This window comes from Acipenser ruthenus, chromosome 21 (assembly GCF_902713425.1).
Source record: "Acipenser ruthenus chromosome 21, fAciRut3.2 maternal haplotype, whole genome shotgun sequence".
NCBI classification, from domain to species: Eukaryota; Metazoa; Chordata; class Actinopteri; order Acipenseriformes; family Acipenseridae; genus Acipenser; species Acipenser ruthenus.
The window spans coordinates 18,021,013-18,048,629 of record NC_081209.1 but is presented as its reverse complement, the minus strand read 5'-3'; the positions used below and the strand labels follow the sequence as shown (position 1 = coordinate 18,048,629).

Below are 27,617 nucleotides of genomic sequence, written 5' to 3'. Positions count from 1 at the left end.
TATCCCATATTGTAATCTCCAGACAAGTATTGATGACCTTTGTCTTTTGTTTAATTAAATGCCCAGATATCCCCTCGTCTCTCTCTCTCTCTCTCTCTCTCTCTCTCTCTCTCTCTCTCTCTCTCTCTCTCTCTCTCTCTCGCACTCACTCTCTCTCTCTCTCGTTCCTCGGCTCAGTTTTAACTGACGAGTAAATCTTCAGAATTCACTTTCTCCTGCGTTTGAGGATTGGATTTGAGATCCTTCACAGAATTACAATGAAAACCCAGTGTTTTATGGGTTTGCTAACCCTGTTCTTTCTCATATCCCTTCTTTCTGGTGAGTAAAGCAACATATTTGCTGGTATTTTTTTCTGTACCCATACCCATACATGCAGTGAAGTACAATTTTTCAAAGCAGCGAACCTCAGCTAGTTTAGTGAGCTGCGTTTATCAGTAGATTTAGGGAAAGAGACAAGAAAAAATAATAGCTTCTTTACGCCAAATATACGTGACTACTTCTGCATTTCTTTTAAGACGCTGGATAAAGACTGGGCATTTTAGCATAACAAAATGATCTTCTTTGTAACTAGGATCATGTATAATTCAATATGAGATTGGTTTGATTTTACAGTTGTGAAATGTCCACGCAAAACATGCGTCCACTGTAAATTTTAATGTGGATTTTTGAGAATACTCTTCGCAGTGTTCTGAACGTTGAAACTCCCCTGTACCACTATTATCTGAATTATTTTACATTCATATTGTTAAACCGTCTTTTTAATTTACTTCACTTTGTTTTCTTTCCCGAAATGTACTTTTTAAACATGTTTATCATATTCAAACTCATTTACAGCTCAAACACACCCTAACCATACATGCAAAGCATTCCTCCAGTTTTTAATAACTTCTCTTTTCTGTGGTAAACACCTGGTCATTTTACAGTTACCCAAATCGTAATATAATCAGTGGTTCTAATTTGAGATTTTAAACACAGACAAACGCAACATTTTGTGTTCACTTCCCCAGTGTTATGTTGCAGTTTACTGTAATCGTTGAGAGTTACAAGTGCACTGCGATTCCCATCTGTGCTGTCATTTCATTTGAGCCGTTTACTATAACACATCAAAACTCCAGAGCACCACTTATCAGAAAAAAAGGTGTGTCCTTTTTGCTCAAAATTAAAAATAAAAGGGAAAAAAATAAACATAAAAAAACTAAAAATATAATCCAAGGTCTCTTAAACAAGTTGTTTGTTTTTCAATTTTATAACATTGAAGTTACATTTTCTCCTTTAAAAACGTTAAAAGACTGGAATTTAAAATATGGCCCACATTATCTTTGCTGTTAGTTTATTGAAACCAATTACTTATGCTGACCTGACTTCAATAAAAATAAAAATCCCCATAGACCTTCACTTAGATTGTAAGTGAAGTGAAAGTAATACAAAATATATATTTTCCATTTTTATTTGTATTTGACTGTACATGCCACAGGATTGAAATTTGTAATTGTAATTGTAATACTAAGAATAAGTGGACTGAATAAACTATAACCATTCAGTAATATCAAACTATATTCAGCAGCCTACCTGAGCCAAATTAACAAGTAAAAGCATACTGGATTTGTCCATTATGCATAAAAGCAACCTGATTTATTTACTGGGCCTAACACAGGTTTATAAAATGTACTAAAAATATATGACATTTGTGAGCAATCGAATTGCATTGTAAAGCTATGGCCAAAGGTTTTGCATCACCCTATAGAATTACCCAATTTTGCATCATAAAGTCGAATTAAACCTGATGATGTTACGTTAGCATACTGAATAACATACCGCTTTGTAGTTTTCCATATACTTAACGAAAAACTGACAAAAATTGAAAAATGTGTCATTTGGAAATCTAACATGAAATATTGTACTACTATTATGGCTTCTGGTAGACTTTTGTGATAACATCTAGTAGTTTCTTTTATTACATGATGTTAAAAAAATCTTAAACATCTAGGTGAAGCTAAACTTTTGTCCATGTGTAAATGTTTGTTAAGTGAAATGAACAGATTATCTCTCTGGAGCCCCTGTTGTCTTTAGGTACATTACATTAAGGACTTCTAATTTGATCTGTAAGGGTTTTAAATATAACAGGGCTCTTGTCAAGAGCAGATGCCCCTGTATTTAGAAAGCTACTTAGAAAAGGACTGGATACTGCTGATCAAGAGGAAGATTGCGAGTTGCTGAAAAGCATCAGCAAACTGCTACAGGGGAGTGGTGGAGTGTGCTTGGGATCACAGTGATTTATGTAGAAAAACAACCAGATAGTGAAGGTGCTGTACACTGTAGATTGTAGTGGATTCTCTGTTTCTTTTGCAGGTGGCACGTGCTCAGAAGCAGAACACAGGCTATTTTCTGTTATCTTTACCAAGTATAACCAGTATATTCGGCCAGTGGAGAATGTGTCAGACCCCGTCACTGTGCATTTTGAAGTGTCTATGTCACAGCTTGTCAAAGTGGTAAGTTTCAACCTACTTATTATGATCATTTGTGTTCCAGCAGTTAGAGTTGAAGACTAGAAAACAGAGTGGTCAAGTGTTTAGAGTTGGGGTACTTTGAGGCAGTGTCCTTGTGTCTAGAGCTAAGTGTGGTTCTAGTGGTTAGAGCTGAGCTTCAAAAAAGATGGGGTTTCTGTAGTTGAGGTTGTGAGTGCTGGCGAAAATATAACCAAAACCTAAACTCTGACAACACCAGAGGGGATGTCAGAGGAAGAATTCTCAGCTGTGTTAACTTGGCGACCAAGACGTTGTGCCGGAAACAGACATTGATGACGTAAGCGTGCGTGCGGCGCTTGTAACACTGCGGTGTGCTATGGAGCAGCATCCGGATAGAGAGCCGAATTGGGATTTTTCAGAAAACACTGAAAGTTTGCCGTCCATACTTTCAAAAAAATATCGTCCAGATGCATATCACAGAGTTCTTCACTGGAAACAATTTGCAGTAATGTAGCCTACCTGTTCTGCACTTGCATTACTTTTTTGCACGTACTTTTTATTACATTCATAGGTTTTAATCAGAAAAGCTCGCTCCAAGGCTTTTATTTCCCCAGTCCACTCCTCTCCGGTGCTTCTAATTCTGCAGCCAGCTCCACTCACGCTCCCCTCCACTGCTAGTGTAAATTGCTTTCAAAATGTAGAGATGTGCGAACCGGTTCCTTTGAAATCGGGTACCCGGTTCCTGCTTTGGTACCGACGAACCGGACACAAATATCAGGGATCCAGTTCCAGTGAGTACTGTTATGTTTTTAGTAAAACTGATTATTAAAACATTCATTTAAAAAAAAAGGTCTACAAAATATTTATTACAGCAATAATGGGGTTTTTAAAGTTTTTTTTTTTTTTTAATTATATTTATTTCCTTGGAGAATAATTCAGTCTCACTTTTACATGAAGTGATGAAAACGCTTTGGGTAAAGTGAATCTTCTGCACCTCGATGGGATCATTCGCAAGACAACCCCAAGCCGAGCAACATGATTTCAGCAATCTAAAAGAGTAATTAACCACAAACCGATGGAGTCGTATTTCGGCTTGGGGTCCTAACATACACTGACCCTTTTGCACATACCATGTGGGTAAAGATTTTTTTAATTGTATAAGGTTTGTGAAATTTGCAATTAACATGGTTCACATACAGGCACACAATGGCTTTTGCTGTTGTAATAAAACTCTTACTGTGCAAATTGGATGTTATTGATTATTTCGTTAACTTTAATTATACAGGGCGATTTCATAGATTGCACAATACTGTTGGAGCTGCATCGTTTATGAATCATATGTTATATGTACAGTGTCAAATATTTTTCCTTTCAAAAACATCTTTTGGAGCGGGCGTTGGAGCGGGAGCGATGCCAGAGGCTTTTCACCCTCTCACTCCGCTAAGGCACTTTACCCACTCCGCTCCACGCTTCTAGCAAAACGATCCCGCTGCACTCCTCGCTCTGCTCACGCTCCGCTCCACTCAGGCACTTTACCCACTCCGCTCCACACTCCTAGCAAAACGATCCCGCTGCACTCCTCGCTCGACTCGCGCTCCGCTCCACTCAGGCACTTTACCCACTCCGCTCCACACTCCTAGCAAAACGATCCCTCTGCACTCCTCGCTCGACTCGCGCTCCGCTCCACTCAGGCACTTTACCCACTCCGCTCCACACTCCTAGCAAAACGATCCCGCTGCACTCCTCGCTCGACTCGCGCTCCGCTCCACTCAGGCACTTTACCCACTCCGCTCCACGCTCCTAACAAAACGATCCCGCTGCACTCCTCGCTCGACTCGCGCTCCGCTCCGCTCAGGCACTTTACCCACTCCGCTCCACACTCCTAGCAAAACGATCCCGCTGCACTCCTCGCTCGACTCGCGCTCCGCTCCGCTCAGGCACTTTACCCACTCCGCTCCACACTCCTAGCAAAACGATCCCGCTGCACTCCTCGCTCGACTCGCGCTCCGCTCCACTCAGGCACTTTACCCACTCCGCTCCACGCTCCTAACAAAACGATCCCGCTGCACTCCTCGCTCGACTCGCGCTCCGCTCCGCTCAGGCACTTTACCCACTCCGCTCCACACTCCTAACAAAACGATCCCTCTGCACTCCTCGCTCGACTCGCGCTCCGCTCCGCTCAGGCACTTTACCCACTCCGCTCCACGCTCCTAGCAAAACGATCCCGCTGCACTCCTCGCTCGACTCGCGCTCCGCTCCGCTCAGGCACTTTACCCACTCCGCTCCACACTCCTAACAAAACGATCCCTCTGCACTCCTCGCTCGACTCGCGCTCCGCTCCGCTCAGGCACTTTACCCACTCCGCTCCACGCTCCTAACAAAACGATCCCGCTGCACTCCTCGCTCGACTCGCGCTCCGCTCCACTCAGGCACTTTACCCACTCCGCTCCACACTCCTAGCAAAACGATCCCGCTGCACTCCTCGCTCTGCTCATGCTCCGCTCCGCTCAGGCACTTTACCCACTCCGCTCCACGCTCCTAGCAAAACGATCCCTCTGCACTCCTCGCTCGACTCGCGCTCCGCTCCGCTCAGGCACTTTACCCACTCCGCTCCACGCTCCTAACAAAACGATCCCTCTGCACTCCTCGCTCGACTCGCGCTCCGCTCCACTCAGGCATTTTACCCACTCCGCTCCACGCTCCTAGCAAAACGATCCCGCTGCACTCCTCGCTCGACTCGCGCTCCGCTCCGCTCAGGCACTTTACCCACTCCGCTCCACGCTCCTAGCAAAACGATCCCGCTGCACTCCTCGCTCGACTCGCGCTCCGCTCCGCTCAGGCACTTTACCCACTCCGCTCCACACTCCTAACAAAACGATCCCGCTGCACTCCTCGCTCGACTCGCGCTCCGCTCCGCTCAGGCACTTTACCCACTCCGCTCCACACTCCTAACAAAACGATCCCGCTGCACTCCTCGCTCGACTCGCGCTCCGCTCCGCTCAGGCACTTTACCCACTCCGCTCCACACTCCTAACAAAACGATCCCGCTGCACTCCTCGCTCGACTCGCGCTCCGCTCCGCTCAGGCACTTTACCCACTCCGCTCCACGCTCCTAACAAAACGATCCCGCTGCACTCCTCGCTCGACTCGCGCTCCGCTCCGCTCAGGCACTTTACCCACTCCGCTCCACGCTCCTAGCAAAACGATCCCTCTGCACTCCTCGCTCGGCTCGCGCTCCGCTCCACTCAGGCATTTTACCCACTCCGCTCCACGCTCCTAGCAAAACGATCCCGCTGCACTCCTCGCTCGACTCGCGCTCCGCTCCACTCACATGCTTTGGTTTTAATACACCTTTTTTTATTAGTGTAATGATTCTCTTAATAAAGATTTTTAACTGCATACACGTGTGTTTGTTGTGATTACTGTACTGCTGATGGGAGACACTTTGTATGTCAGGTTATTGTGTGGGAGTTTATACCGTCCATTGCTGACTGCGGGTGAATCACGTTAACACAAATGCGCCTGTTCTAAGCAGTGGCGACTGTATATGTCACTATGTCAGTCACTCACTCACACATTTTGATCCCAGGTTAACATTACGATGAAGAGTATGATCAGTTCTGTATCCCTTTTACTTCTATGACAGATTTAGAGTTCACCTCCAGATAAGTGGAGCACTGAAAAATCTAAAGTTTAGCTGCATGGTTTATCAATTTGGCCACATTGGCTCATGACTTGGCTTCAAGCCAGTGATAAATGAAAGTGTTACAGAACTCCCTGCAGTATTTGCAAGAAGCACATTACTTTAACACTGCCTGGGTTGTCCATATCAGAGCAATATTTTTTTCAACAAAAATTGCATATTTCACAGCATTTCAAGATATTTCACAATGAAACATAACATTTATTAAAGCAGAGGAAAATAATGTCATCATTTTCTCTATTTTCTATTATATCAAATGTTCCTAACTATTTAAATGCTTACCTGAAAAACAGTACATGCTAAATTGTGGAATAATTCTTTTTTTATTTCCACCTTTTAAAGACATTGGCCCCTGTGCATAAAACCTACTGTCTGCTCTATCATGCCAGTAATAGTGTTTAACATGACAGTATTTCATCGGGTGATTCATAACAGTCATTTACTGTCAAAAAACATCACTTATCATGACGTAGAATAACATGATCAATTTTCTCATTAACGTATCATATGTCTGATTCATAAATGTGTGTGGTGCCATTAATTGACCCTTACTGGCATTGTAATTGCAGTGGTGTGTCGTGACAAAATATACTGGGGTAGCAGAGTCAACACCGGCCCTCCACCCCCAATAATGCATCATTGCACTTCAGTTTATATTGTAATTTGGGGGGATAGCTAAAGTTTATTTAATATAATGTAATTACTATGTTTAATTTGTTTTTCATTTTGTTTTGCAACATTGTGTTTATGTATAGTGCTTTCATGTAAAAAACTGACCTTCATAAACATTCTGAATCCAAAATGAAACAAGGTTGCTTTGTGAGTAAGCTCAATGGGTAGATGCATTGGGTAGCTTTTTGGATTTGTGCAATTTGCACAATGTAAGGATTTGGAGCTTTATGAATAAACAAATGTAAATTAAAAAGTAAATCACCAGACTACTTGTACGCAAAATCCATTCTGCGTTCTTTCTTCACAAAGTGGTCGATCATTGTAAAATTTGTCTTTCGACTTCAGCAGCAGAAGAAGTTCACGTTCAATTGAAATAATCGCCAAGGATGAAGGCCAATCTTGTTCAGTGGTATTCCTGGATAACTCTTGATCTGTTTGAGGGCGGAAGAATATCTTTTTACCGAAGCCACAGAAACGGGAATGGTCAATATTAGGCAGGTCAGGGTGTACAATTCTGGCATGCTGTCTTTAAGTTCATTGATATGAAGAAATTGGAGCAGGTCACCTGCACGCTTTCCTTGGAAGTCCGTCATTGAATACATGAGAACTCGTTTGTTTTTTAGCTGCACTAGCAGAATGTACAGCGTAATGTACAGCGTCACGTTCAAACTTTTCTTGATTCCCCAGAATGTGAAATTCCAGCGTGTAGGTGCTACCCGTGGAAGGCGTCTTTGGCAGATTTCGTCCAGTAATTGTGTGCGCTTTATGAACCTTGAGAAAAATGCTGCCAATCCTCCAAGATCCTTGTTTGGGACAACACTAAATTAAGTGCATGGTCATAACAATGAACAGAAAGTGCTTGTGGTATAGCTTGTTTCACACAGGCTTGCACGCCATTAAGCTCGGATGACATAACTGAAGCCCCATCACAGCACTGTGCGATTAACTTGCTGGAACAGTCAAATTCCTTCAGAAAGTGACGAAAGTGGCGCACTAAATCTGAGATGTCAGATGCACGTTTATTTTTACATTTTATTTATTTATTTATTTCTTAGCAGACACCCTTATCCTTTACAAAATGTCACATTACAGATAATAGCAGTGCCATCTAACACTGCATCATACCAACGTCACTGCACACACTGCAGCACCTGACATTCATTGGGGTTTCATGTACAGTTTAAACTCTCTTAGCTTCTGAAGTCAGACATCAGATAAGAGTCCAAGGTGATATGGCAGCAAGCCAGTTTCATGCTTACTTTGCATTGATGTGTGCATTAAAAGAGCATTTGACCCTTCCGGTCAATTAAGATTTATAACAGTAAATCTACTGTACTTTGCTGGTTACTGGAATTGAAGCAGCACCACTTAAGTCACAGATAAATGCTCTGATATGTCTGCAAAGCTGGTATGTTCTTTCCGTTTGTAGATTTTTGCTTGCCATTGTAACGGTGTCTGTTTGGCTGTTCTTGTTATTTCTGTATACCCCAAGGTGTCTGATAACAAAAACACCCAAACAGACACAGTTACAATGGCAAGCAAAAATCTACAAACGGAAAGAAAAACACACCGCTCCACTGCCATATCGAAGTTGTGTCATTAACAGTTTCAATTCAGATTTTCCTCAGCAACAATGGTGTAGTGTGTGATAAATGAGAATTTAATGCCCACCCTCGGGGTGGGATGCTTGGATCATTTTTTTCCATGTAGTGATTCTGAAATATGGACTTAATATTTCCTAACAGTCTTCTGTTTTCTCTCAAATTTAATATTTTAATTCCATCCTGTTACGTTATTTACACCACCCAGTGATGCATGCTGCCAAACAACAATATAGGCGAGCCAAAGTAAATTTCTTCTTAAGTGTTTATTGTTTTGTTTGTTTTCCAGGATGAAGTAAACCAGATCATGGAAACAAACTTGTGGCTGAGACATGTAAGTAAATTGTGTTATTCTGGAACAATGTCTTTTTTGGTTTTTAACAGTCCTTGAACACATGGGACCTCACAAATGGTGTCTTCTCAGTCGTGAACATAATTTAATCTGCTTTTCTGCTTGAGTTACATTGAATTGCCCCTAGCTTCCAACAGGGACAGTACTCTTTTACACAACAAATTTCAACATCACCCTCAGATCTCTTTAACCCCGTTCACACTACTGTGCCGGCCCAGGGCCGCCTCGGATTTCGGTCTGCAACCCCGTTCACATTTGCAGTTTAAGGCGCCTTTGCATGTTTACATATGTAATTGAAAAATATATATTTTTTTCAATGCAGCACAGTAGCAATTTTATATATTAAAAAAAAACATATATTATTGACTGTTTTGACGTAATGTTATGGTGTGTAACAGGGTGACGGTCAGAGCTTACCCCCACCCACAAGCACATTATTCTCTCAAGACCAGGGAGGTATTTAGAACGCGGGAAACAGCAACTTGCTAGTGTTAACAGCAAGAAATATTTATTTTTGTAACGGATACTTCACAGATTGCAAATTACTATCATTGACTGACATTCACAAAAGCTCACACCTGTCCACTTAATACTAGTACGTCTGCTCCCTCCTAAGGAAAGACATGGCATTAAATACTGTTAAATACATTACACGTGTTTCTTCTCATTTATACATGTTTGTTTAAGATGCATGAATACTGTTTTTGTTTACAAACACGATCGTTAAACTATTATATTGTTTACTCATTATTATTATTATCTTTGTCATTATTATTCTCTAGTCCCTAAACATTACCAGTAAAGACACTTGCTCAAGAACATGCATGATACATAATAAACCACTGCTCTACCACCAGCAGAATAACATTGGCAATAATAATCACAATAACAGGCATTGAAATATTACCCCCACATGGTGCATCAACAATCTTAGTATGTATGGATGAGAACAATATTTTATGTGTGTGTAAAAGCAAGCAGCTAAAGAAATGATCAGCATTGTAATGTAACGACGCACACTTCTGTAGCTGTGTATATCATTGCATGCAAAATAAACAATGGTGGCTGAATATGCCAAGTCACCACCATTATTGACCATTATTGACAAGCTAAGCATAGTCATGAACGCACCGCAGCTCGTATATTATGTGAAAGAAACAACCTGAACGTTAACCCTCTAGATGTTTTATTTTTATTTAATATTTTTATAATTAAAGTTGTATGGTGTTGAAATAATTACCGTTCAATAATGATCCACTGCCGTCTTGGCTAGCAGAGCATTCAGCTTTCTGTTTACCTTTTGCGCGCGTGAGATATGAAGTGAGCTGTGCAACCACATTGTTCATGTGATACGGAAAGGCTGGCCCTTGTCTGCTTTGTGTTCATACATATGTAACGGCCATCCCTAGTCTCGGATTGCAGGCCCTGGGCCACATAGAAACGGCGGCCCTGAGGCGGCCCTGGACTGCCATAAATTGCAAGTGTGAACGGGGTATTTGTTACTTAAAACATTTCAGAAGTGATCCGAGATGCCTTGCATTATAAATATTTTAAGAATATCATGAGACGCAAAAAGAACGGTGTTGAAGATTCATACAGAAAACAAACAAGGTCATTAGCAAATCGGAACGCCAAATAAAGATGACTTGATTAAACTGAAATAGGCAAATGTAAATGCTTTTGTTCAGCAAATTGAAAATCCTTAGAGCGAAGTGAATGGGTAGGTGAGAAAGGTAAGCATATCCAGATCCAGTGAGAGGAGGCAATCAAATAAGTGTGTTTCAGAACTACAGCCAAGCCTGCTTTGATAAGGTAGGTTCAGGAGCCATGCTGGGACCTGATACAGTGTTCAGAAATTATGCTTCTTAAAAGTGGAGGTGTGTATAACTCTTATAGTTTTTAACTGTTATCTAAAATGTTAAACACATGTGAAGGGCTTTTTGGACAGGGCATTACATATCCATGTCCAAGCCCAGTACCTCCTTTATAAATGTTCACCACAGTAAAACAATAGCAATGTGTAATGAAGCTCATTGAAAGCATGTACTGGAGACCACAGGGCTGTCTCTCGACTACCAATAAGCAGGACATGCCCACTGGCCAATTAATCTAATGATAAAGTGCTTGTTTTCCAGAAACGCATAATCAGAATGAAAAAAATATATTTTAATAAGAAAACATTGTGTGATTTAAACCAAGTAACTGCAGAATCAATACAGTAATCAAACTCTGACTGATTATAAATAACTGCAGAATCAATGCAGTAATCTAACTCTGACTGATTGTAAGTAGATCTACTTAAATTGCGGTAAATTTAAGTATTTTTCCGCAGGTAGGTTGTGGAATAAAATTAGGATTTTGCAGACCTGTTTAAACATTAAATAAACCTAAGTAGACAATATTTCAGAGCACTATAAAAGCCTAAAAATAGTGGTACTTGCTTCCTTACTAGAACAGAGTGCTGTTATTTGTTAAAGGCAAGCGTGCAACATCCCCAGCAGTTGCTGCCGACATTCTCTGTCTGGTGTGGACTTGCCCATACGTTGAGACTGCACGTGTAAAGCAAAGTTTTGCCAAGTTATACAGATGTGGAAATTGATTAAAAACAGTCCAAAACACAATTGGCTGAGCGCTGCCCAGGTAGGGAGGGCTTAGGTCGGCAGGGGAATCCACGGCTCACCGCGCATCAGCGACCCCTGTGGCCGATAGGGCGCCTGTGGTTCTGCAGTGGAGCTGCCAGATCTGTGTTGTCCTCCGGCACTATAGGTCTGGTGGCATTGCTGTGGATCTGCAGTGCGAAAAATGACGGCTTGGCAGGAGCACGTTTCGGAGGACGCGTATTCCAGCTGCCGGGGGGGTTGCGAGCGGTGAGACGAGGATATAGATAATAATTGGGCATACTAAATTGGAGAGAAAACCGTGGTAAAAAATTGATGAAGACTAAATTTATAAAAAAAAAAAAAAATCCAAAAACTCAGTTACCCAAGGGAACCTGGCATATTTTAATAAAGGCAATATATGCAGCACGTTCGTTGCCATGTTATAATTTGTCCCATCCAATAATTTATTTTATTAGTACCGAGTCAAAACAAAGAAAACCTGCCTATTCGTGCTAGATCGTATCTGTAGTACTGATTTGATTTGGCTACAACCGACAGGAATACTTTTTGTCTGCACTGACTTTCCAGTTTGTTTTCTGAAAGCTGTTTATTTTACGTTCTGTTCAGCAGCCTCTGCAATAGCCTTTTGTTGAATGTGTAATTCTGAAGCTAAATAGCGTATCAATCGTATTTTCTCCAAAGACATATTCCATTTACCTCCATCTGCATGTACAGTTTCTTTGGGAAATATCTTGACACGATCATCAGTCGAAATATACTTTGCTTTTTTTGCTTTGTCATCCATTTCTGGTATTTTACCTCCAATGCTGAAAACTAGATCTTGGGAACCTAAATTAAAACAATGCAGCACTGACTTTGTCCCACCCCCTACTGCACAGTACAGGTCACAGAAAAGCCAGTACAGATGCACTGATTAAGGCTGATTAAAACATTGTTGTCATTGAACAGTAAACAAGAACGTTAACTGCTTTGGAGTATTTGTTTGTAAATGTTATTTATCTTAAGGACGTTTCTTTTTGCCTAAGTGCAATGCACAAAGGACAGCGAAGGAATAAAAAAAGCCTATCTGCAGAAGGAAGATACATAGTTTGCATCGCTTGCGTTGTGCAGTAGTTCATTTAAAGTTTCTTTTTTTTCTCTCCATACTTGTCCGGTATACATTGGCCCCTAAAAGAGGTGAATTTCGTGGTGACCCCTCAATTTCCCGATTTCCACAAAATCGCGATTTAGGTAGACCCCTAATTATAAGTAACTGCAAAATCAATACAATAATCAAACTCTGACTGATTGTAAGTAACTGCAGAATCAGTACAGTAATCAAACTCTGACTGATAAGTAAGTGCAGTATCAATACAGTAATCAAACTCTGATTGATTATAAGTAACTGCAGAATCAATACAGTAATCAAACTCTGACTGATTATAACTGCAGAATCAATACAGTAATCAAACTTTGACTGCTTATAGCACACAAACAGTGTGGGCAGCAGTGTGGAGTAGTGGTTAGGGCTCTGGACTCTTGACCGGAGGGTTGTGGGTTCAATCCCCAGTGGGGGACACTGCTGTTGTACCCTTGAGCAAGGTACTTTACCTAGATTGCTCCAGTAAAAACCCAACTGTATAAATGGGTAATTGTATGTAAAAATAATGTGATATCTGTATAATGTATAATGTGATATGTTGTAACAATTGTAAGTCGCCCTGGATAAGGGCGTCTGCTAAGAAATAATAAATAATAAAATAATAATAATAAACAAAAATGACTCACAGAAAAGATTTCTGTGTTCCCAGCAGTTCATTTGTAAATCCTATCAGATTTACCAATCTTGTCCACTTATGTACATGTGACAGCTTGGAGCCAGAATCCAGCAATGTGACAATGAGTTTATTGTTGAAATGAACTTTTTAGCACGAGAAATTCCAGGAAGACATAACCCGCGCATCAGTAGAATGACTGTAGCTCGCCGTCTGCATGAAAATGATTTGCACGCTCGGAGGCCGTTCAGGGTTAACATGTTGACAGCTGAGAGAAGAAATCGCCGTCTTCTGTGAGCCAGAGAACATCTGAGGTGGCTGTAGAGAGAGAGAGTGGTGGTGTTTTATTTGCAGATGAATGCCATTTTGCCCTTGACAGACCTGCCGGAAGACAACGTATGTGGAGATGTCGTGGTGAACGTTATGCTGACTGTTGCGTTGTTCAAACCAACCGGTGGGGTGGTGGAAGTAAGATGATGTGGGGAGGAATCTCCTTTAACACAAGAATGCCTTAGGTGCAGATTGAGAGTAACCTTACTGCTAAGCGATACATTGACGAAGTCCTTGAGGCAACAGTTTTTCCGTTCCTGTAAGCCAATCCGGAAGCGTCTGTTTTCAAGCAAGACAATACAAGACCACACAGTGTTACGATTACAATTGCACGACTTCAAGAAAACAATGTTGAGGTCTTGCCGTGGCCAGCTTTTTCTCCTAACCTGAGTCCAATAGAACATCTGTGGGACCAAATCGCCAGTGCCATCCACAAGAGACAACTGTGACCAGCCAACGTTCACCAGTTGGCTGCAGCTGCACAGGAACAGTGGCGGAACATCCGACAGCAGTCTATCCAGAGGCTGATCAGATCAACGCTGCCAGGATTGTGTTAATGCTCAGGGAGGTCATACCCAATACTAACTTTGTAATGTTTTCATTTTGACAGTGTCTTACGTTTCAGACTGAAAACTTATCATGATTCTTTGATCTTATTTTTGTTCACATTTTCTGTGATTTTGTGTGATCTATGTTTAAAATATTCAATTAAATCCATTAGACCTGAGTGTTGCGTTTCTTTTGTGCATCAATATATATATATATATATATATATATATATATATATATATATATATATATATATATATATATTGCTAATAACAATTTGAAGTAAAAAGCTTTGAGAATCTAGGGCTTGCGTCTATATTGTGAGATTGTAAGTTCAAATATGATAGATCAATCTATCGCAGTCAGTTTTCACTTATTTCTATATTCCAGTCCAATCGTAACAGGTGTCATGTTTCAATGCGACAGGTGGGCTAGCAAATACTACCCCCATTCTACATGCAATTTATCTGAAAATACATGAACCACGCAACACAAGGAAAACATGTATTTTGAATGGTCTGGAAATCATGTTTGCATAATCATTATTCATCTAAAACAGAAACTACAGATGTAACACCCCATTTTCTGTCTGCCCTATAGTGTATCATTTTACATATTCCCATGTAATTTACATGTTTGGAACTGCATCATAAACACAGCATTGTGTTAAATAGATTAATAAAGAAAGCTTTATTAAGACACATTTAATTTTGAACACAATAATTATTCAAATAGTTTGAACACATGCAACACATTTAAAAAACGAAATATAATGAGCCTAATCATTAAGGGAAATTGTGGGTTGTGTTAGGAGACAACATGAACAGGACAATCAATAATGGCATCTGCCCAAGCAGGAGAAAATGAAAGCATTATAGCAGAGCTAGCTTACAGATACCAAAAAAAAAACACCAGCAGTGGAGACATGAGTGTGACAAAACAGGCAGAGGCCACCCTCCCTGGTTCAGTACATACTCTCAGCAGAAGAAGAGAGGGTCATTGGAATAATGGGACTGTCTGTCACATACTCTCCCTCTTCAAACGGTACTTCAATATAATGTCTTGATGAGAAACCATGCCAAAGATGCTGCACACATCTTCTGTTAAAATTTCTATAAGCCGATGCCCTCTGTCGCTGTAGTTGTCTCTGCTTATGTCTTAAATACACAGCATGAATTAGAGAAGCCATGTTTTTCAATGATGGAAATGACTGTGATCCAGGTGGGCAGGTAAGAAGGTGTCAGAGGAATACAACCAAGTAGTGTGAGCAACTTTATATAGAAACGCTACTTCTATAATGTCTTCTGCTCCCCACGTTGTACTAGCCTGAAACGACGTCGTAGTGGTTTATTGAAATAAGCCCTTTGTCCAAAGTGTAATTTACTATGTTGTCTAGAAAACATGCTATTCCTTGATGTTTAGAACTGAGCCTTTCCTCTAACAATTGACTGGAGCTTATATTTGAGGGTGTTGGTCGCTTAGTTTCTATATAGAATTTAAGGCACCGCTGTATAAAGGCGAAACCAATCATCACAAACAAGAGTTTTTCAGGATTTATTGGTGCCACACAAACGTTCAGCAACTTTGACTCAGTTCCTGCAAATGATGGCAAGTGCCACATAAGGTATTAAACATTTTATCTAGTAGACCACAGCATACCACAACCAGGGCTCAGAAAATAACATCCTTTATCCCTTAGGTCAGTGGCTCTCAAACTTTTTTGTTCGCGGACCACCTAGATTTTGTTTTTGGATCTCAGCGGACTACATAATAAAAAGTATAGCTGACTGAAAAATAAACACATAAAAAAAAATCACTATGATACTAAGAATAACCATAGACTTGCCTGTCTTTGTTTTTGTAGCGCAGGTAAGCAAACTTTAATGTTACAGTTGGCATGAGTAACATTTCAGTGACTTACCCAAATCTCATAACTGCAAGGTTGTAACTCCATTCCTTTAACAAATATATCTATACCACAATTCATAATTGACTATTCAGTCCAGCTACATTCAATACAGGAGATGGTGCAATTGCATATCTGTATAATTCACTCTCTCTGTCCAGCTGGTTTCCAGGTCAAGCAAATTATCTTCAGTTGGACTGGCTATGCTGATTTTTTTTTTTCATTGAGGTTGTCTATTTTTAACTTGTAATTTTGCGATTATTTCCCAACCATTATTTCGGTTGTATTTAACAGTCGTTTTTTGTCATAATGTACATGCCATATCTAGGGAGGAGTCCAGCACAAGCAGGGTAGTGGTACGTGTACATTTCTATTTGGGCGTTGTGGTAATTGCATTTACAGTAAGCGTACATAATGTGCCTGTTATTAATGTGCCCCCCTTCTTTTCCAATGTCACTTTTACACCAGGGTTACGCATCTCTCTACTGCCTACAAGAAATGTCAGGGGGGTTGAATGAGGTTACTATTTATGTGAAATGTTCATATAATTATCTCCAGGGACCGGTTTTTTAAAACTTTTATCTGGATCGTTTTGATCGTTTTGATCAGTTTTTTTCAGAAAATGTTACTGCTGGATTACTTTTATCCAGATTACAAATAATTACAATTGCAAAATTCTTTTTTTTTTTTTTTTAAAGGAATATCGATCAGAAAATATAGGGTTAGAAAATCCGGATCACTTTTATCCAGGTTATGTTTTGTAGGTTATTTGTAAAATGTAAAGGACGGTTTTTAGTTATTATTATTTCCTTTAAATCATTTTATTTTTTAATGTGCATGACTGTGTGTCAGGTTGAGTCTTTTGTGAATATAAATGGGTGACCTGAGGCCCAACATAAAAATGGCTGACATACACATTTTCAGTATGATTCAATACATCTACTCACCAACACTCATTTTTCCAAAGTTAACATCAATGAATGACTAGCAATGTGCCAACATCATTCAATGCCTTTGCCATAAGAGTTAAGCAACAAGCAGAAGCTATTGGCATACATAATGACAATGAAACTTGAAGTTATAGACCAGGTCTGAACATGTCTAGAATATATTACCCGATGAGCACTGTAGCATACATCCAGTTTGCAAAATCACTCTCGTTCATATATTAATGAGCCCAGTTCCCTAAAGTTATTTGATCAAATTACATACAGGCATCAGTTTGTACAGTGCCTTGCGAAAGTATTCGGCCCCCTTGAACTTTGCGACCTTTTGCCACATTTCAGGCTTCAAACATAAAGATATGAAACTGTAATTTTTTGTGAAGAATCAACAACAAGTGGGACACAATCATGAAGTGGAACGAAATTTATTGGATATTTCAAACTTTTTTAACAAATAAAAAACTGAAAAATTGGGCGTGCAAAATTATTCAGCCCCCTTAAGTTAATACTTTGTAGCGCCACCTTTTGCTGCGATTACAGCTGTAAGTCGCTTGGGGTATGTCTCTATCAGTTTTGCACATCGAGAGACTGAAATTTTTGCCCATTCCTCCTTGCAAAACAGCTCGAGCTCAGTGAGGTTGGATGGAGAGCATTTGTGAACAGCAGTTTTCAGTTCTTTCCACAGATTCTCGATTGGATTCAGGTCTGGACTTTGACTTGGCCATTCTAACACCTGGATATGTTTATTTGTGAACCATTCCATTGTAGATTTTGCTTTATGTTTTGGATAATTGTCTTGTTGGAAGACAAATCTCCGTCCCAGTCTCAGGTCTTTTGCAGACTCCATCAGGTTTTCTTCCAGAATGGTCCTGTATTTGGCTCCATCCATCTTCCCATCAATTTTAACCATCTTCCCTGTCCCTGCTGGAGAAAAACAGGCCCAAACCATGATGCTGCCACCACCATGTTTGACAGTGGGGATGGTGTGTTCAGGGTGATGAGCTGTGTTGCTTTTACGCCAAACATAACGTTTTGCATTGTTGCCAAAAAGTTTGATTTTGGTTTTATCTGACCAGAGCACCTTCTTCCACATGTTTGGTGTGTCTCCCAGGTGACTTGTGGCAAACTGTAAACGACACTTTTTATGGATATCTTTAAGAAATGGCTTTCTTCTTGCCACTCTTCCATAAAGGCCAGATTTGTGCAGTATACGACTGATTGTTGTCCTATGGACAGAGTCTCCCACCTCAGCTGTAGATCTCTGCAGTTCATCCAGAGTGATCATGGGCCTCTTGGCTGCATCTCTGATCAGTCTTCTCCTTGTATGAGCTGAAAGTTTAGAGGGACGGCCAGGTCTTGGTAGATTTGCAGTGGTCTGATACTCCTTCCATTTCAATATTATCGCTTGCACAGTGCTCCTTGGGATGTTTAAAGTTTGGGAAATCTTTTTGTATCCAAATCCGGCTTTAAACTTCTCCACAACAGTATCTCGGACCTGCCTGGTGTGTTCCTTGTTCTTCATGATGCTCTCTGCGCTTTAAACGGACCTCTGAGACTATCACAGTGCAGGTGCATTTATATGGAGACTTGATTACACACAGGTGGATTCTATTTATCATCATTAGTCATTTAGGTCAACATTGGATCATTCAGAGATCCTCACTGAACTTCTGGAGAGAGTTTGCTGCACTGAAAGTAAAGGGGCTGAATAATTTTGCACGCCCAATTTTTCAGTTTTTTATTTGTTAAAAAAGTTTGAAATATCCAATAAATTTCGTTCCACTTCATGATTGTGTCCCACTTGTTGTTGATTCTTCACAAAAAATTACAGTTTCATATCTTTATGTTTGAAGCCTGAAATGTGGCAAAAGGTCGCAAAGTTCAAGGGGGCCGAATACTTTCGCAAGGCACTGTATCTGATTATGGGATTAGAAAAGAAGAAAGTTCAGTTTTTGTTCATTATGAGGTAGACTAGACAGACACAAGACCTCAGCAGAATGAATACAGATTACCAATTCACTATCAATTGCAAGCAATGTAATGGAGAGCCACACAGTGATCTGACGGCTTGTGTTCTTTAAGCCCCCAGTATGCCCTTATGCCCTCTGATCCCTCCATTCACTCCTTCACATTTAATAGAATATCTCCTTGCTTCTGTGTGGAGATGACATAAGGTCAAAGTAATAAACAGCTCAGTTGATGGGAATGTCAGCACTGAATAAAAATGTCAACTCTTTCCAATCTTTCCGACTGGGGCTAATGATTCATGGCTGGTCGTTTCATTTACGCACGAGCCGATTGTTTCTGGCTCCTTAACCTGTTGCGTTGATGGAGTCTGTCAGGGGAATCCCGGAGAGATTGAGCTCCTTTTCAATTCCACTCCTGACAACAGTGACTTATCCCCTGAAAACCATTCCATTACAACTGTAGAGTAATGGGGTAGCCAGGATTATTAAATAAGGCAATGTTATATTGCAGTTATAGTATACAGTATGTCTTTCCTTTGCACAGGATCAAAGCATTTTACACACACTGTGGGAACAATGGAGTGCAAATCCATTCAACAGTAGTAGTCCTTCCACTGGTCTTAGCTAGATTGGTCAAAGTAGTGGCATAAATTCTCTTCATGCATTATTTTTTTTGGACATCCATTCATTATTTATAAGGCCCTGTGAAAATCGTGGAATTTTTCTTTCAAATTCACAGCAGTGTCACAGGTAAAGTATTGTACTTTGCGGAATGTGCACAGAACTATTTTATAAATTATGTGCACAGGTTATTATGATTTTTTTAAACATCAAATATAGAGATAAATGCACTGACATCAAAATCAATGTCAAAGTTATTCAAGCACTTTACAATAGCTTTTGAAACTGTGTTGTAATTAACAGCCTGTAGGTAAAGTGTATCTGCAAGGACAGATTTCAGTTCTAGTACGTCAGATGCATGTTGACCATTTAGGTATTGCAAAACAAATACAATGTGTAACCTATACTGATCTTGGGCATCAGTTGACTCGTCAGTGACCACTGACAAGCAACCAGACTGTTTTACCAATTCCATAATCTCCTGCTTGTGTTTCATGCTTCACAGTTTTCAGTGGGCTTTTGGAACATGGAAGTCACCGTTTGTTGTTTCTTTGCAAGTAAAGCAGTTGTAGTACTGCTCTGGATTTTTCGCCTTTCTCTTTCGGTGAATACTTGAATCTAAATGCCTGTCAACAGCCAATTCTCTGTAGTTATCTACAGTAACATTGCAGGACATACAGAAGAGCTTCCCTCCATCGCTGTGTAAAACTCCTGCTGGATTTTGCTTTTTGTGATCTACTGCAGACACATTTTTAGCCTTTTAGAGACATCCATTTTCTTGTTTACAGTGTAGTATTTTAATTTCCCGCCTAGATTGCATATAGTCACATGACAATCACTGCACAGCACTATGTGCATGGCGAGTAGTACATGCAGACACACAGCAGAGCTGTACAGTTTCGTTAATGTAATTTTTTTTGTATGAAATACAAATAATAATTATGAAATAATTAATTTGTATTTCTTAAGAATATTGTAAAAAATCGCTCAGACCATGAAATTGCAATTTACACAGGTCCTTAATTATATAGGTCTCAAATGTGCAAACATATATTTTTATTTTAGAATATGATATCTAGTACATGCTTTTAGACAGTCTTGCACTTTCTGGGTCATTTCACCTGGAGGGTGAAAATGTCCCCACCATTTCACTCACTTCTTTCCTGTCAATAACCAATCAGCTGCTTTCCCTATTAACTGACATCATTTCTGCAGCAATATGCTTTGACCCAGAAGGGTGAAATGAACAAGGAAGTCAAGCAGAAACAGTCTTCCTGGAAGGACAAACAAGCTCAGTAGTGTTGTACCAGATACCTTGTTTTAAATTGAAAATACATATTTGCTATAACACGTGTCTTTTTAAAAACTGCACGTGAGACCCATGTAGTTAATGGCGTGCAAAATGGGTACTAATTATTTTGTTAGCTACAATTCATTTAATTGTATAACACTTGGACAAAACAAGTGGAACTGCTACTACTCTTTCCTGCTCGTATTGTACAGCTGTTTTATTTGCCTTTGCTTCAAAGCAGGGCCCTGTCTTTCTATTTTCTCTCACAGGGTTATTTCTATAAGCATTAGCATGCTGGTACATGCACAAGGAAAAGACAGCCTTTGGGTAGGTGGTACAGTATCAACACCCCCTGTGCACTTGTCAAGATCACAAAACCCACCCACAGTTCAGTGCAATAATCACTGCATGAGAGAGGCAAGAGAATAATACATGTTGGAAGTGCCGGCAATCAGAAGGCACGTCCAAAAATACTATTTTTTTTTTATTGAGAAAGTACCCCATTTTAAGTGATATCCTTGAAGAGAATATCCCATTCACATCTGAACTCTGTCCTAGGGGTGGATACATGGCTGTGGTTTACTCTCTACACAACAAATTATAAAATCTACCTCGCCTCACATTAACTCTCTAATCTAAACCTCAAACAAAAAAATGAATGAGATGCATCCTGGATTTAAAAAAAAAGTTTAATTATTTGCTTATCATTTTTCAAAATGTTTATTTATTTTACGATTAAAACAAGTTGTGCCCGAAATCATCCTTACTCCACGCCTTCTCTCCACAGATCTGGAATGACTACAAATTGAAATGGGACCCCCATGAGTTTGGAGGGGTTGAATTTATCAGAGTGCCGTCAAACAGGATTTGGAAGCCAGACATTGTCCTGTACAACAAGTAAGAGAAGCCTGTCAGTGTGTGATCAGCGGTCTGTATAAACATTCACATGCTAATCTGGTACCTGAAATTATTCTACGTCTATGAGGCTGCAGAATCCAAAAGTTGGGTGAATACATTTCCATATCATGATTGGAGTTACTTTAAGTAAGTGTTTCCAATGTTAAAGTATCTGAAAAAAAAATACGCCCCTGAATGAATGTTCATTTGTGTGTGCCAAAGCATAACTACGGTATAATTGCATTACATTAAGTTCCATGGTCAGAAGTAAGATACAAATCAATAATGCCTGAAGATGTCAATGTTTATTCTGCTTTCTATGGACATTTTCAAAGCGACAGACTGTTCGTAATTGTTAGAAAGACTAAGGAAGGAAAACAAGAATCTCAGTAATTTGTGTGCCCTGTAAATGTAAGACAGAAAACAGAAATTGCATTTTGCACAGATGCTGATGCAAGTATATTAGATTATTGTTTGTAATATACAATTATATCTGCACTTATACAGTATGAACTCACCCACTCACTGTAACATAACACCTCATTTGCTAACTTTGAATTAAGGTTCGGCTTCAACACGTTTCAAATGTTTCCAGTTGTTTTCCTGACACCAGCAGTTTTCTGAAAGATCATTTTTTCTTGAATCAACTTGGTTATCTTTAAGAAAAAGCTTTCCCATAACCATACTCTCTCTTCCACTTAACTCTCCCTGACTGTTTTACAACAGGAACTACTATAAATATGAGGGGGGAAGGGGGGAAGAAGAAGAAGAAGGAGAAGCCAATTTCTCGTAATTATCAGCAGTAGCACGGGGTGTTAGAGTGTTGAGATCTAGGAAGAAACACAAGTAGACTTCCATTCAGACAATTGTGGCCATTGTTCAAACTGTTCAGGAGTAACTACTGTCGTCATTTCTTTTAATGTCTTTCTAAATTTACGTATTAAAGGATTTGTCATCATTTGTTATTGAATGATTTTTTAAAAGCCTACAGTGTAATGTGTGTTATCCGAAGCCTCTTTCTGATATTTGCTTATGATTAAGGAAAAAGGTTAGTGTTATGGCAAAAACAATATGTAATAAAATTACTTGAATTAGCAAAACAAGCAAAACACATCGAAGGCTATTTATAATATTTAAGGGCTGATTCAATTCACTTTTTCACTGGGTATCCAAACATTGGAAAATAAAGATTGGAGAAAAAACTGGAGAAAAAATCAAACAGACCAGAACTGAAAGCAAAGTGGACAGTTACAACGTTTTATGATTGCAATCCGTGATCAGTGGGGTCCAAATAATATGGATCTTCACAGTTTCCATTGCATTTTTTAGAGCATTCCGGTTCAGTCATTACAAAGCTACAGCCGTTTGAATCCTTTGCACTTCTGAAGTGCGGCCCATGCCGTGGCATGACATACCAACAGGATACCCTTTTCTTGACAGTTGAAATTGTGCTTTGAAACCACAAAAATCCAAATACTGTTGCAGGTTTTGTCTCAACTGAATCCTTGAATTATTATTCCTGAGGAAGGACAGTTGCTCCTAAAGAGGGACAGTTTGTACTGCTGTAAAGGCAATCCCACATTGATTCATCTCAAACAGATGTCCATGGAGTCCATTGCCCCTGCAGAGTGCCTGCCTGACAGAGGCTCTATAATGTACATCTCCATGAATAGATGGTCAGTGGGGGGGTCAGCAGGCCTAAAGATTTACAGCACATTTCATTCAGGAATTCCAAGCCACATTAATCATCTTCTACACTTAGTCATGCTCTCTCTGGAGGACAATACGATAAGAAATAAACCTCCACTTTGTGTCAGGTTAGGTATTTGTATTGATTAGGCCTCCTTACGGAACTGCCTGCTGACTGATTGTAATTTTTTGCTCATCATTTCAGTTTGTTTTTCTTGACCCTTGCTTTGGGTGCAGGTGGGTTGTGGGCTTTTTTTCCTGGCATACAGGAATTTTGTCTGTGACGTCTTGCTTGAAATATTCCTGAGGTTGCCATTGTTCAAGCTCCCTTTGGACTATCAGAACTGCGCCATGACGTTTGGTTCCTGGACTTACGAGAAGGCCAAGATTGACCTAGTCCTCATTGTGTCCACCATCAATCTCAAAGACTTCTGGGAGAGCGGGGAATGGGTGATCATTGATGCTCCGGGATACAAGCATGACATTAAGTACAACTGTTGTGAATTCTTGCTTGAAATAATACTGAGGTTGCCATTGTTCAAGCTGGGGCTGCAAGCTAGCTCCTAATACAACCACCTTGTATTCTAATACAACCACCTACTTGATATCCTGATGCCTCACACCACTTTCTCTAAGTAAAAGTAAATATCTTCTATGCATACATGCAGTTGACTTACAGCTGTTTGAGCAGCAGTGAGGCTCCATACTGTATTTGGCTGACGTTTTTGGATATGCCCATCTGCCCCTTACCTACCATTATTACCATAGTATAAGCATATATAAGTGTAATAAAATACAATGAAAGCATGGTATAGCATAGGTGAGCATTGTAAAGTCCAGCAAGGTATGGTAAAGCATAGTCTCTTTCTAATAAGTACAGTATACAATACATATTAGAAGCAGGGGACTCAGGGATTGAATTTGAAATCTTATGGTTGCTAAGGGAGTATGTTGCTCATCTGATTAAAAGCACAACTCTTTGAATCTCATTTATAGTTTAATTGTACGTTATCATTATATTCATGATACCCTACCTTGTTTATTATTTGAAGTGTTAATAGGTTACCTACATTCTTAAACATGTATCAATATTTAATTTGTATATATTGAATAAATAATCAAACAATGTTTACGATAACATGTATATAATTGCTTCTATTATGAAAGTACTGTACATTACAAATATTGTATTTTGAGAATGTTCTCTTGAAGTGGTGATACTAACATCAGGCTGGTGAGGTGAGGTCATTATATGAAAATCCTGTTTAAAATACAAATCTTAAAACAAATTATTCCACAAAAGTGATGTAAACCAATTCTGTGCTTGCATTTCTTATCCAAGTGGAATCGTTCAGCAGAGTCGGTTTGCAGAGCAGTTGTAAGAGCTCAGCAGTTTGCCTAGTCTGAGCAGAATGTGCTGTCATCTGGGCAACACCACATTCACTGTTTCTAGAGAGGCCACTTTCTCGGTGCACTAGAAAATGATGTACCAAGTTTTACTACACTGCGAAACTAAATCAATTCATCACAGAATAGGAAAAACACAGATAACAAAAGGAAAGTAAAATGTTTGAATAAACACATTCATGTTTACAAACTATTCCATCAGCAATTCCATTGCCCTTATATTATGTCCCAGGGGGCATTAAAACACCATTTTGATTTTTTTAAGCTTCTGTAGTTTTTCTGTACTTACTGTCAGCCTTTTTGCCTCCCAGCGCTGTAGGAGACTTCCAAGTAGATGACAAGACCAAAGCCTTGCTGCGCTACAATGGGGATGTCACTTGGATCCCACCAGCTATCTTCAAGAGCTCATGTAAGATTGATGTCACCTACTTCCCTTTCGACTATCAGAACTGCACCATGAAGTTTGGTTCCTGGACTTACGATAAGGCCAAGATTGACCTAGTCCTCATCGGGTCCACCATCAATCTCAAAGACTTCTGGGAGAGCGGGGAATGGGTGATCATTGATGCCCCGGGATACAAGCATGACATTAAATACAACTGTTGTGAGGAGATCTACACAGATATTACCTATTCCCTCTACATCCGACGTCTCCCTCTCTTCTATACCATCAACATGATCATCCCCTGCCTCCTCATCTCTTTCCTGACTGTCCTGGTGTTCTACCTGCCTTCAGACTGTGGGGAGAAGATTACTCTGTGCATTTCTGTGCTCCTTTCCCTCACTGTCTTCCTCCTGGTCATTACTGAGACCATCCCTTCCACCTCTCTGGTTATCCCTCTCATTGGAGAGTACCTTCTCTTTACCATGATCTTTGTGACCCTCTCCATTGTTATCACTGTGTTTGTGCTCAATGTTCACTACCGTACTCCTAAGACTCACACCATGCCACGCTGGGTAAGATCTGTGTTCCTCAGCTTGCTGCCCAGAGTGATGTTCATGACCAGGCCAAAGCGAGAAGCAGAAAAGACCGGCCAACATCTTCACCACCAGCACTACCAGCCCGCGACTCACCACCACCAAAACCAGCAGCAGCAGAACACGGCCACACTCCAGAGGCAGAGGCTCTTTGTTAACCCTGAGCTCCCCAACTTCAACAGCGGGGGTGACAGCAAGTGCTCCTCCAAGGAAGGCTTCCCCTGTCCAAATGGGCGCTGTAACTGCTGTGGGAGGCAACGCAACACCAAGCTGCCTGCAGACAATGGGGTGGGGGCTGGTAGCCGGTGCACAGACAGCCCAAGCTCCAGCTCAGAGTCTGTGGATGCCCTGCTATCCCTCTCTGCTCTATCGCCTGAGGTGCATGAGGCCTTAGAGAGTGTCAAGTATATCGCTGAGAACATGAGGTTACAGAACGAGGCCAAGGAGGTAAGCAGATTGGGGTGCTTGATTTGATTTACCTTCTGTAAAAGATGTAGTGTTACTTTTTTTCTTATTGATTTCAGTTGGGTTCATACTAGTGAGACAGACATTAATCCAGTACACAACGTCTTGGAGGATCTTGCCAAAAGGATGTTGTTAAAGAAAATATTTTGCATAAGAGTTTTAAAAACTTAATAATATACAGTAAGAACATGTTCTAATGAGAGAAGGCCAGACCCATCTATGCTTGTCCGTTTCCCAAGTAGCTGACTAAACTCAAAACCTTGTCAAGTTGGGTCTCAAAGCATCCCTGTGATTCAGCATCAACACCCATTACATACCCTCACCACTCTCTATGTCAACTCCATTTTAAAGACTTCAATCAAGTCCCCCCTAATTCTTTTTTGTTCCAGGCTATATAGATTTAGTTATTTCAACCTGTCTTTATAGCTCATTGTTTTAAGCCCTGGGATAGTCTGGTTGCTCCTTGCAAGGAACAGACATGATAAACAGGGAGACCCAATAGGTGTGTTGTGACCTAATTCAGAGAAGTTACTAAAACTTAAAAAAGGTCAACTTTACAAGGATATTGTGATCAGTGACAGTGGAAAATGTATTTGAAAACTGTCTAACATATTTGCCTGTGTCCTGTGCATTGTAGATTCAAGATGACTGGAAGTATGTTGCCATGGTGATTGACCGCATCTTCTTGTGGGTTTTCATCTTGGTTTGTATCCTGGGGACAGCAGGCCTCTTCCTTCAACCCTTACTGCTGGGAGACGACATTTAGGCTGAGAGCGAGGCTTCTTTTTTTTCTTGTTTTTCTCTGTAAATACTGATTTGTACAGAATAAATACCAGATGAGACAGTGTCTTCTGTCCATCTGAAGAGTCAGCCTGTTCCAGGTTCCACATCTTGGGTAAACAGGAATTCAGGCTGTGCTGAAGTCTATGTGACCACACTGGAGAGTAGAACTTGAGTGTGTTAAAGCTTCTTATAAAGATGCAGGGTAGCTGAACTGGAAAGCTGAGAATAAGTGGTTTTAGTGATTATTATTAATGTGCAAAGTCACCGTGCTGGAGAGCTGAGAAAAGGGTATGTTATTGTTAATTTGCAGGAAGAGTTTTAATTGCTCTTCCCATACACATCTCAGCTTATTACAGGAACATATTCCCAGGAGATGCTGCATCTTAAAGCACTGTTATGTTTGTTTGACGACTTCAACACTTCTGTGTCTGCTTCTGTAAACCTTTTTTTCATTAAAGGTTTGTTTTAAATGTATTTGGTGTCTTGCTGTTTTTCTGCTTTTGCACCTCGCCGTAGTTGCCAGTGACACAGCTTTTAAATTATTACAAAGTCTACCCATACATTAAAGGCAGAACTTCCTGTAATATCTCTTTACACCTAGGACAAAGAAAATTGAGTTGTT

General features: G+C 40.3%; 1 protein-coding gene across 1 annotated transcript; it reads left to right on the top strand.

The window, feature by feature from the left end:
- The first annotated feature begins 156 nt into the window (after positions 1-156).
- LOC117427838 (neuronal acetylcholine receptor subunit alpha-3-like) lies at positions 157-27,446 on the top strand. The gene is made up of 6 exons (XM_034046178.3): positions 157-318; positions 2,350-2,489; positions 8,731-8,775; positions 21,564-21,673; positions 25,081-26,194; positions 26,850-27,446. The coding sequence occupies exons 1-6, from the start codon at positions 258-260 to the stop codon at positions 26,976-26,978; spliced, it is 1,599 nt and encodes a 532-aa protein (XP_033902069.3). The 5' UTR covers positions 157-257; the 3' UTR covers positions 26,979-27,446.
- Positions 27,447-27,617: the final 171 nt, after the last annotated feature.

What these genes read in the sequence shown, in the direction of transcription:
- LOC117427838 (XM_034046178.3), top strand. Translation starts at nt 258, where the DNA reads ATGAAAACCCAGTGTTTTATGGGTTTGCTAACCCTGTTCTTTCTCATA. An exon ending in TCTCATATCCCTTCTTTCTG is followed by an intron (nt 319 to 2,349) that starts GTGAGTAAAGCA and finishes TTTCTTTTGCAG; the next exon opens with GTGGCACGTGCTCAGAAGCA. An exon ending in TGTCACAGCTTGTCAAAGTG is followed by an intron (nt 2,490 to 8,730) that starts GTAAGTTTCAAC and finishes TTTGTTTTCCAG; the next exon opens with GATGAAGTAAACCAGATCAT.